The sequence below is a fragment of the Myotis brandtii genome, unplaced genomic scaffold, assembly GCF_000412655.1.
Source record: "Myotis brandtii unplaced genomic scaffold, ASM41265v1 scaffold105, whole genome shotgun sequence".
Classification (NCBI taxonomy): domain Eukaryota; kingdom Metazoa; phylum Chordata; class Mammalia; order Chiroptera; family Vespertilionidae; genus Myotis; species Myotis brandtii.
In genome coordinates this window covers 9,881,064-9,892,313 of record NW_005353538.1, presented here as the reverse complement: position 1 = coordinate 9,892,313, position 11,250 = coordinate 9,881,064, and the positions used below count along the sequence as shown (strand labels likewise).

General features: G+C 39.3%; 1 protein-coding gene across 3 annotated transcripts in view; it reads left to right on the top strand.

Annotated features, from left to right (window-relative positions):
- Positions 1 to 404: 404 nt before the first annotated feature.
- The window catches only part of LOC102240773 (caspase-12-like), a 14,783-nt gene continuing 3,937 nt past the window's right edge, over positions 405 to 11,250 (top strand). Inside the window, exons 1-10 of one of the 3 annotated variants that reach the window (XM_014539817.1) lie at positions 405 to 584; positions 1,146 to 1,273; positions 1,951 to 2,199; positions 4,141 to 4,200; positions 4,364 to 4,441; positions 4,640 to 4,717; positions 7,745 to 7,839; positions 8,212 to 8,385; positions 9,514 to 9,748; positions 10,407 to 10,535. In XM_014539817.1, the coding sequence (XP_014395303.1) occupies positions 2,004 to 2,199; positions 4,141 to 4,200; positions 4,364 to 4,441; positions 4,640 to 4,717; positions 7,745 to 7,839; positions 8,212 to 8,385; positions 9,514 to 9,748; positions 10,407 to 10,535 (1,045 nt within the window). In that variant the 5' untranslated portion in view covers positions 405 to 584; positions 1,146 to 1,273; positions 1,951 to 2,003. The remainder of the gene's footprint in view (positions 585 to 1,145; positions 1,274 to 1,950; positions 2,200 to 4,140; positions 4,201 to 4,363; positions 4,442 to 4,639; positions 4,718 to 7,744; positions 7,840 to 8,211; positions 8,386 to 9,513; positions 9,749 to 10,406; positions 10,536 to 11,250) is intronic. The other 2 variants (XM_014539810.1, XM_014539804.1) reach the window with 2 other exon arrangements.

Below are 11,250 nucleotides of genomic sequence, written 5' to 3'. Positions count from 1 at the left end.
GCATCATAGTGACTGGTTATTCCAGGTGTTATGGTGTTTCGGGAACTGGCTTTTTATATATATAGACTAGAGAAGAAAAGAAATGACTTATTTGGGTTTTGAAAGTGATGCTCCTGTCAAGGTATGCAGTTGTCAGTTTCTTGCTCCCTTCAAGCCTTCCACATTAACACTTCACTTCCAAGGGTGAACAGCCATCAGTCAAGTTGGTCCTCCCTCTAATTAGTGGTTAAGGGGTGGCACAGAGACAAGTAAGGGTCAATTTGATTTATTAACTGTGCTAAAAATAGAATGGAAAATAGAACAGAAACTGTGTGTATGTGTGTGTGTCTGTGTGTGTGTGTATTTTCTTCCACTGACTTTGTTATACCAAACTGAAAAGATAGATTTTGCTCTGATTTCCAAAGGAAAGAAGCTATGAATCACAGGAGTCCAATCCTATCCTGGCAAAGAACAAGAGAACTGAGAAGCAGCAGTTTCCACTTAAGCAATACCAGAAAACACACCCGTGTCCAATGAGAGAGGAAAGAAAGTTGCTTTCATTTTTAAGATTTTTCCTGCTCAGGGAGCCCGCGCAGCAATGGCTGGTGAGTGACTCCAGTTTTTCCACTGTTTATGGCTGTGTTTTGGGGGACCTACAGCTCAGGAGGAAGGCTGGGGGAGAGGAGCAGAGCCATGAAAGGGGTACTCAGCAGAAAAAAACTATTCTACTCTGGGATGTGGGTGATGGGAGCTTGGGTCACAGAAGTGACTGTGCTAACACACAAAGTACTTTAGTTAATATGTTACAGCTTCTTAAGGGAAAAATAGGAAATTCCAAAAAAATCTGCATCTGTGTTCTTAAATCTTTCCTGTGATTTTAGGCTTTTCTTTGGGCTCTTACTGCCCTAGAATTCTTGCCCATTTTAAGAGCGTCCTCTTGTTTGAGTGAGAGGCCCTGCTGTGAAACACAGGAACTTGTGTTTCCTCCATGTTTCGTTTTCAGCAAGCAAACCAGCTGTGGTTCGTGCTCTCAGTCTCTACAAACAAAGCTGCTTTCAGCCCTGCCCCTGGAAACAAAATGCATTCTCCTACAAGTATAATGTGTTTATGTTTACTGCTATACAAATTGAATATCACGTGTTCTTAAGTATTGATAAATGTGATAGGAAGTGAATTGATGGTGGATGATACAAAAACTGACCCATGTCAGCTATCATGGATCTCCGTAGTGAAGTTGCTTCAAGTCTGTGAACGTCAGTTTCTTCATCTATAACCAGGCACAGGCTTGAGTAAGGTATGTGCTATTATAAGTGTGGCCTGTGGAATCACCTCAGGAGCTGTTAGAAATGAAAATTCACAGAATGAAATAAAATAAAATGAAAATTTGATAGATCCACCCTGATCTATCAAATCAGAATTTTTAGAGAGAGAGAGAGGAAGAGAGAGAAACACTAATTTGTTGTTCCACTTATTTATGTATTCATTGGTTAATTCTTTTTTAAAATATATTTTTATTGATTTCAGGGAGAGAGAAATAGAAACGTGAAAAATGAGAGAGAATTTTTGATTAGCTGCCTCCTGCATGCCCCCACTGGGGATTGAGCCTGCAACTTGGGCATCTACTCTTAACTGGAATCGAACCTGGGACCCTTCAGTCCTCAGGTGGTCGCTCTATTCACTGAGCCAAACCAGCAAGGGCCATTTGTTGATTCTTGTATGTGACCTGACCTTGTATGTGCCCTGATTAGGGATAAAACCTGCAACCTTGGCTTATGAGGATGAGGCTCTAACCAAATGAGCTACCCGGGACCAGGGCCTATGAAATCAGAATTTTTGTGAATGGGGTACAGGCAGCTCTTGCTTATCAAGATTTTTAGATTCTTGATTTACATTAGAGAACCACTACTTGGAACTACTACCTGGAACCTATGGAAGGTCTTGTCTATATCTAAAATTCTATTGTTTTCACAGGCAAGAGACAGAAAGAAGATCCCATCTATAAGGCGAAGTCAATTGCCAGGAACATGATCGATGGCTTTTTTGATGATTTGATAGAAAAAAATGTTATAAATAAGGATGAGTTACAAAGGTTGGGAGAAGGAGTGGACAGCATTGTGAACAAGACTGAAAGTCTACTTGAGGATATCACTGAGAAAACTGAAATGACAGGCAAAATACTTATGGACCGTATCTTCAACCCCAAGAAACTACTGAGTTTGAGTGAGTATCTCAGACCAAAGGGCCAGTAACTAGTTCTTTATCTACTTGCATTACACCCTTTTTCTTTTCTTATTTCTAGTCACATGTGGAGCACGAATTGTCCACATCTCTGGTACCTTCTTTGCCTGATTTTCTCATTTAATATTTCAAAATGCCCTGATCTACTCCTGTCCCTGTTCCAACATCCCCAATCACTTTACACTGATGCACATTTTCTTTAGCAATTGTCACCTTCAATCGTTCCGTAACATACAGTTTATTTATTTATTTATTTATTTATTTATTTATTTATTATAGCATCTCTCTCCCTGCTGAAATGTAAACTCCATGAGGCATGTATGTCTGCTTTCTTTAAGAATATATCCCAATCCACAGAAATGGCACCTGATAGGTGCTGAGTAAATATTTGTTAAATGAATCAATCAATGGTGCTGGAGTTGTATTAAATTTAATGAGAGCTTTTAGCTAATCTGTGCTACTCTGGCCATACACTATAGACATTAGAGTCATTCCCAGATATAGAATATCCAATGGAAAAACCCCCCAAAAAACACAAAACAAAACACTATCTTTTGCTTAGCGGTGGTCTATGCCTGTTAACATAAAAAACCATTGAAACCTGTAAAGAATTTTTGTGAGTTTATTTGAGCCAAACTGTCGACATATGCTGGGAAGCAGAACCTCAACGAATTGAGATAGTGCTCCAGAGAATGGCGGGTTACATTTGTATTTATACATTGCAATCAAAGGGGGGTTACATGAAATCCCTTGGTGATAGATTAAGGAGGAGGGATAAAGCAAAGCAGGGGAAACCCCTGGGATTGGATAAAAAGTAAAATGATGGACACACACTTAGGTGGGTGCAGGAACAATTAACATGATAATGAAGGAATTTGTGGTATCTGTCCTGGCGCCCAGCACATTTGGTTGTGCCCCAGGGGCTCCAGAAAAAGGGAAGTTACAAATTACCCAGACATTTCAAGGGTTTGTTATCATAGATGCAAAAAGACAGATGAGCTCAGTTAAGGTAAAGGTTGACCTTGTCAGTGAAGATACCGGCCTAGGATGTAACTGCCTGCCATTACTGCTTTTAAAGTTTAATTTCAGACCATCCTTTGTGGTTACTTTACGTCTCTGGGTTTGCAAGACTGCCATGCCGGCCTTCCCTGAGCCTGTCAGGTCAGCATGTGGCCCCTTTCATCAACAATCCCAAAAGATATATCTCTAAGAATCTGTATTTATCTGTGTTAAAAAAGGAGATAAGCAATTTGACACATACATGTGTCTTTCTCTCTAGAGTATGGGTTGGCCACACCTTTGCTTTGAAAGGACAGACAGTATTTTAAGCTTTTTGAACCATGTGGTCTCTGCCAGAACACAACTCAAATCTGCTGTTGTGGCATGCAATCAGCAATATACAATAAATACAAAATGAGTGTGGATGTGTTCCAATAACACTTCATTTACAAAAACAGGTGTAGGGCTGAGTAGGGCCCACAGGGCATAGTTTGCTGATTCCTACTCTAGAATAAAACATACACATGGGTATATTCCAAATCCTTCCAACATCCCTCAGGGATTATTTTGTTGTTGTTGCTGTTGTCGCAAGATGAATTTTTGTAGAGATGTATTTTTCCTCTTTGAAATGAAAAATGCTTTTGCAGAAAAGCCTTGATTAAATAATTTAATGATTCCTTGTATTAAATAAACAGGAAGATAATGACCTATTCCTTATTTTGTGGAAACTCAGCCTCCTCCTTCACTTTGTAGAAGGTAGCAGTCCTCTAAAACAAATTTGGAGTTTAAAGAATGAGCCAAATCTCCATGCTTCATATGCTATCTGCTCAACATAGTAATTTCCTTGTCAATGCTAGGTGAAGATTTTGAAGTGTGTAGGCTCTAGAAACTTACTTCCACTAATGCATATTTATTTTCTTTTGGCAGCTTATCGTGAAAATGAGGACAGTGAATCTGAGAACAGTGAGTCTTCTTCCTCAACAGGTAACTGCCTCCAAGTCTCACCTCACAGGTGAAAACTTCTAGTGTTGTCAGAATATATTCTGGTAAAGACCTAGAAAACCCGTGTTCCCAATCAATTTTTGTCTTTGGAAATAACCATCAGAGTAGAGCATCGATGCTTAATATTTTGTTCATTTCACCTCAGAATCTGAAAATGAAAGTGAAGAAAATGAAGATGAGGAAAAAGCTGAATCAGTCCACACATTGGCTCTCCCTCCAACAGGTAACTGCCATCAAAACCCAGTGGCTCATGGGAGCCCTCATACATTACTTGGCGTAAGGCAGCTATTCAGCGGCCCTATGTTATAGTGAAAAGACCACTGAATTTAGGTTCAGGAAATCAGGTATTTTTTCCCTTCTGCCCCTAACAAAGTCCCTCAAAAGTAAGATTAACACATGCATTCCTCTCTTTAATTCTAAGAATCTAGAAGTGAAAATGAAGATGATGAAACTGAGGAGCATGCTGGCTTGTCCCAGGCATCGGTTCTACCTCTGACAGGTAATATCATGGACATATAAGGACACTAATTGAGCTAGGGCATATAAAAAGGCCTTTTTCACAGTGGAAATAGAAATGGAGATATCCCCCCACACACCAAAAAAAACATCTATGCATTAAGTCCATCTGCCACCAACTAAACATGTTCTCTAGTATCTATTTCTCAGCTTTTCTGAAGTTCAAATTTTTAAACGGGATTAATAACATATTTAAAGGGATTCATGAAACATCTAAGATATAAGCAACTAGCAACTGCACATAACAGAATAAAGATGTGGTTAAGAAAAGTACATTAGAAAGACAAAACAGTATCAATCACACATACTATGTAGTCACCAAAGAACCTGATGAAATATGGGGTCACATTAAAGAATGACAGTGTCTAGAAAGGGAGTAGTGATGGTGTTGTCTTCTGAGTATCAGATCTTCAGAAGTTCTGAACAAACAAAGGAATAAAAACTTTATAATCTGTATTCATTCTTATATCTATTCTTATATTACATATATGCATCTGTTCATTGAAAACCTACAATATGCTATTCTAATTAATGTGTTTATAGCAATAAGCAATATAAAGATCCTGCTTACATGGAAATTACAATGTAGTGAAGGTAGAGATGTAATGAACATGCAGAAACAAAGTAGCATAATTTCAAGGAACATACTTGAGAAAAGAGGATTCGCCCATAGAGAGATGTTGGGGTGGGTGGGAGGTACATGAACCAGGGCGAATAGTTATGAGAACTCTCTTGAGGTGATATTTCAGTACATACCTGAGCAATAGTTTTGCCAAACTCTAAAGCAAAAACATTCCATGGAAAAGCAAAAAAAGAGCAAGGGCTCTGAGTCTGGAATGGTCTTGTCATAGAAAAGGTCAATCTGGCTGAAGAGCATGAAATTAGCTAGAATGTGGTAGGAGAAGCAGCTAAGGAGTCAGACTATTGCTGCAATGCCATTTTGGGGCATTTTAGAGAGTGGAAAGAATTGGATTTTGTTTGCAATAGAAAACATTTAAGGAGTTTTTAAGAGGAGTGATAAACAAGCATAGAGTCAGAAAAGCTACTTGAAACCTATTTGCATATTTCAGTTAAGAGATAATAGCTTTTAGTTTAGAACTGCAGTAATAGAGATTATGACAGGGAATTAAATTTGGGATCTATTTTGGAGGTAGAATCAACAGAAACTATAGATGAATTGGGTGTGGGCTAATAAAAGAAGTGAAAGAATAAAGGGTGGTTCTAGGTTGTTTGGCTAGACAACTAGGTACCACTTACTGAGATAGCGAAAAGTTGTGATTCAGAGTAAAATCAGGAGAAACAGATTTACAGGAGAGGACAAATATCAGGAGCCTTTACTACATGTTTAGTTTGAAACGTGCTATATCCAAGGCAGATGTTGAGTAAACAGGATTTTGCACAAGAATCAGGGATGGGAATACATTTTGGGATTCTTCACATGTAATGGTAGATAGAATTCCAGCGGCGGGACTGACAAAGGCCATCCTTTGACAAAGGAGAAATGCTGATAGAGAACAACAGAGGCTCTAACATAGAACAACCCAACTCTTGGACGTATGGCAGAAGAGGAAAAGTCACCAGTGGGGACAGATTTAGAAAGAATGTTGGAAAATGCAGCATCCCAGAAGCCCAGAAAAAATCTTTCAAAAAATAAGATGTTAAATGATGAGAAAGGAGAAAAGTGGTTTTTGGTAACCTTGATAACAAGTACTTTAAGTGGTGAGGATACTAGCCAGTTTATATTACATCCAGGAGAAAAAAATGAGTTGAAAAAGTGAAAATAGACAAAGCCTTAAAAGGAGTTTTGCTGAGAAGTGGAGAAATGGGACAATAATAGCTGGAGGGGAAGTGAGGTCAAGGGTAGGAGTTTTTAACAGATAACTTGATATGAAGGCATGATACTATTCCAATGGGGGTAACACAGTGGGAAGAGTGAGAGAAGTTGATGGTGGAGAAGGCACAGATAAATAAGTGCCTGAGTCAAGTCCTGTGGGTGAGAGGGAATGGAACTCAGAGCATAAGTAGAGGTACCACTCTTATTGGAGGAAGAACTTGTCTTTATTTGTAGTAGGAGGAAAAATAGAGTAGGTGGGTAGATATGTAGATGAACTGATAGATTTGTTGGTTAAAAATTAAATCATTTTTATGCAAAAACTATTAAAAGGAGCAGAGGTTTGTTGTACTAAGGAAAAACAAGAAACCAGGAGATACTTGGTAGCTGTTTTCAAGTTGACGATAACTACTGTATTCATTAACAAGCAGTTATAAACTGTGCCAGATATCATTAATGTGTGCCACATTATCTTGCTAGATACTGGAAATACAAAGATTAAAGACACTTTCCCTGTCCTACTTAAGCTTACAGTACAATAAACACAAGGTAAAATACAATAATTTTTTAGATGAGACAATTATATAAAATAATGTGGAGATAAATTAAAGTCAGGAGAATTCATGAGCTTTCACAGGGAAAGGAATTAGATTTTTTTGTGATAACAATGTGAGAAATACATAACAATACTTAGAAGGTTCTCACTTTACAATATTCAGAACTATTCAAAAATGATTTAGAATGTTTTAAGTAACTTGTTAGTAGAGATATTTCAGAGAATGGTAGTAATAAATAGGGGTATTGTATGCGGCATACAAATATCTAAATGGTAACTTGACTAGGCCAAATGAACATTAGGCTTCTTTCTAAATCTTAGGTACTGTGTTTATATGAATGTAATGAGTTGGCTTTTAAAGATTAGTCAATGCTGTAAGCACTAACAAAAACAGAAATATATAGTGGGGGTCACTAAGAGGCAGAAAGAAAAGAGGGGGAATATTTAAGTTTTTGTTTTAGTAATTTAAATAGAAAACATTTTTATTATATTAAGCTGTTGGGTGAGATGGTGGTAAGCAATTCTTAAGAATGAAAGCCCACTCAACAGAGATGCATGATTGCAAAGCAGTGAACATTATTGCTTAATGAGGGTTTGTTTTTGTTTTGCTTTTTCTCTCTTAGCTCCTCAGGAAACCCAGGCTTCCCAACCCATTCATAAGTTGAAACTTTGTCCTCCTGATCATTTCCAGAGACTGAAGACAACAAAGGCAGATGAGGTATTTTGCTTTGGAATAGGGAGAAACACAATTTGCCCACTTAAACAAGATACTGGAGACATACTGGGAATTTTAGTTCATGTAAAAATCATAGGATGTTATCTAATCATGCTCTCTAATAAGTGATCCTTACATTACCTTTCCTGTCTCTTCCATCCCATCCTGGAAAACATTCTAAACCCCTAACCAATGCCAAGTTCCTACTACATGTGTTCAGTCTATGGTCCTCTTTCCTCATAAGAACATAGAGTAGTTCCATTCCTAAGCTCTTCAGCCATCCATTCTGTAATGGGAAAAGGTCTGTTTTCTATGCACTTTGGAGGCAAAAATGAGGATGCCTGGGACAACTCATTCTGTGTTTGTTAATTGCAGATTTATCCAGTGATGGAGAAAGAGGGCAGAACACGCCTGGCCCTCATCATCCATAACAAAGATTTTGATCATCTTTGTAAACGATGGGGTTCTGAAGATGACCTTGTGGGGATGCAAGACCTGCTAGAAAGCCTTGGATACTCAGTGGTTGTAAAAGAGAATCTTACAGCCCTGGTAAGAACTCAAGAAAGTGGGACAAACTTCCTACCATCCTAAACAGTTTTGAACTTCTTCCTTAGCAGCGATACGAACAAAATACGCATATGTTATAGAAATTATATTTGTTCAAGAATAGGGTCTCCTGGATTTCTGCCTCCTCAAGTGCAGTCTCATAGCAAAGGTTCAGAGTACCTTTTAGTAGTAGTATCTCTCTAAAAATTCTGGATCTCTCTAAAGGTCTCAATCTGAGAGAAAATCTATTACTTGATAGTATTGGTGAAACAAAAGACCTAGGCCCTAAAATTGCCTGATATCTACAGAATGAGCTCATGAGATTTTTATAATTTCAATATCATGTGTCTAAATGTAAAGGCACGTATGTGGCAAAAAACAAAAACAAGTTTACACACACACACACACACACACACACACACACACACACACGAGTTATGATTCTGGCTCTGCCTAAAATATCCTGGGTAACTTTAGACAAACCATGTAAACCTAACTTTCTGTTGTTCCATGATGAGTGAATTTGTTAAGTGTTTATAATTTTTGTCAATAGAAAACTCTCTTTTTTAATGAAAACTTACAGAAACTCCAACATATGAAACAGATGAAAGCTAAGCCTTCCTATTGGAGACTAGTTATGTCACTTGCCCCTCATTCTATTTCAGTGGTTCTCAACCTTCCTAATGCCATGACCCTTTAATACAGTTCCTCATGTTGTGGTGACCCCCAACCATAAAATTATTTTCATTGCTACTTCATAACTGTAATTTTGCTACTGTTATGAATCATAATGTAAATATCTGATATGCAGGGTGTATTTTCATTGTTATAAATTGAACATAATTAAAGCATAGTGATTAATCACAAAAACAATATGTAATTATATATGTGTTTTCTGATGGTCTTAGGTGACCCCTGTGAAAGGGTCGTTCGACCCCCAAAGGGGTCGCGACCCACAGGTTGGCGACCCACAGGTTGAGAACCGCTGTTCTATTTCATCTCCCAGCTTCGTCCTAGAGTCCAAATCACCTGATCCCTTGTTGCCTGCACCATTTTGTTAACTCCATCTACTATTCAGTTGCAAACTATATATGGAGAGCTCCTTCATCGTGGTTCTGGAGTCTCTTTCAGGAAATGGTAGCAGTGCTATGTGAGTTTGCTGCCCGCAAAGAGCACCGATCCTCGGACAGTACAATCTTGGTGTTTATGTCACATGGTGTCCTGGAAGGAATCTGTGGGACAAAACACAGAGGAGAAGAACCAGATATACTTCACGATGATACAATCTTCCAAATTTTCAACAACCGTAACTGCCAGAGTCTAAGAGACAAACCCAAGATCATCATCATGCAGGCTTGCAGAGGAAGTGAGTCTGAGTTGGGGGAAATCAGGGAGTGGCTTTACACATTTTTTCCTATTCGTATGATGTCTAGCCTTCTTTTTCTCAGAGATGGGTGAGAAAAAAACATTTCATTACTACTCTCAGGCCCAGTCCAGAATTGTATTAAGTTTGTATTATTCTTTTTTTTATATATTTTATTGATTTTTTACAGAGAGGAAGGGAGAGGGATAGAGAGTTAGAAACATCGATGAGAGAGAAACATCAATCAGCTGCCTCCTGCATACCCCCTACTGGGGATGTGCCCGCAACCAAGGTACATGCCCTTGACCGGAATCGAACCTGGGACCCTTCAGTCCACAGGCTGACGTTCTATCCACTGCGCCAAACTGGTTAGGGCAAGTTTGTATTATTCTTAAAGAAATTATAAGTAGCCTATTCAGGAATGTCCCATCATTTGTGACTATATTGTCAACAAGTTTACTCTAAAGTTAAGTGGGCTTGGTATGGTTCACAGTCAGTGAGGTAGTCTTTCTAACAGTAAGAAGATACTTTCATTTTTAATAAATGCTGTACCAAAATGTATTGAAGTAAAAGTATAATGGTAAAAAAATGTATGTTGTGTGTGTGTCTATGTATGTGTTTGAATATAACATCTTTCATATGACACGGATGTCTCTCTCAGGAGGTGATGGGATTGTTTGGGTGCCAGACATGGGAGAAGCCTCTGCATTGAAGTGTTGTTTCTGGAGTGATGCTGTTACAAAGACCCACGTGGAGAAGGACTTCATTGCGTTCAAATCATCAACTCCACGTAAGTGACTTCATAGAGAACACTTTCTCAACCTATTAGTTCCTAGATTACAGGCTAGGCCATGATAATATTTTATCACTATTTTAAGAACATCTCCTCTATAATGAGATATTGTTGGTGGAAGATCTATTTAAAATATTAAAATTTACATAACTAGAAAGTTACAAGTCCTGATTTTGGAGGAAATTTTCAAACTACACAGAAGGTCAAGGAAGATCCAGACTTAAAATAGTCTAACTATAAATAAAGAGGTTATTTTTTTGTTTTTGTGTTTTATATATATACTAGAGGCCCGGTGCACAAAAATTTGTGCACTCGGGGGGCGGGGGGAGGGGGGTCCCCCAGCCAGGCCTGTGCCCTCTCGCAGTCTGGGACCCCTTGGGAGATAACGACCTGCTGGCTTAGGCCTGCTCCCGGGTGGCAGAGGGCAGGCCCAATCCCTAAGTGCAGCCCCTGGTCAGGCTCAGAGCAGGGCCGATTGGGGGGTTGGGGCACCGCCCCCTGTCACACTCAAGGCAGGGTCGATGGGGAGGTTGCGGTGCCACCCCCTGTCACGCACAGAGCAGGGCCAATCAGGGGGTTGGGGCGCTGCCCCCTGTCACTCACAGAGCAGGGCCCATCAGGGGGGTTGGGGCGCCACCACTGTCACACTCGGGGCAGGGCTGATGGAGAGGTTATGGCTCTACCCTGTCACACACAGAGCAGGGCCCGTGGG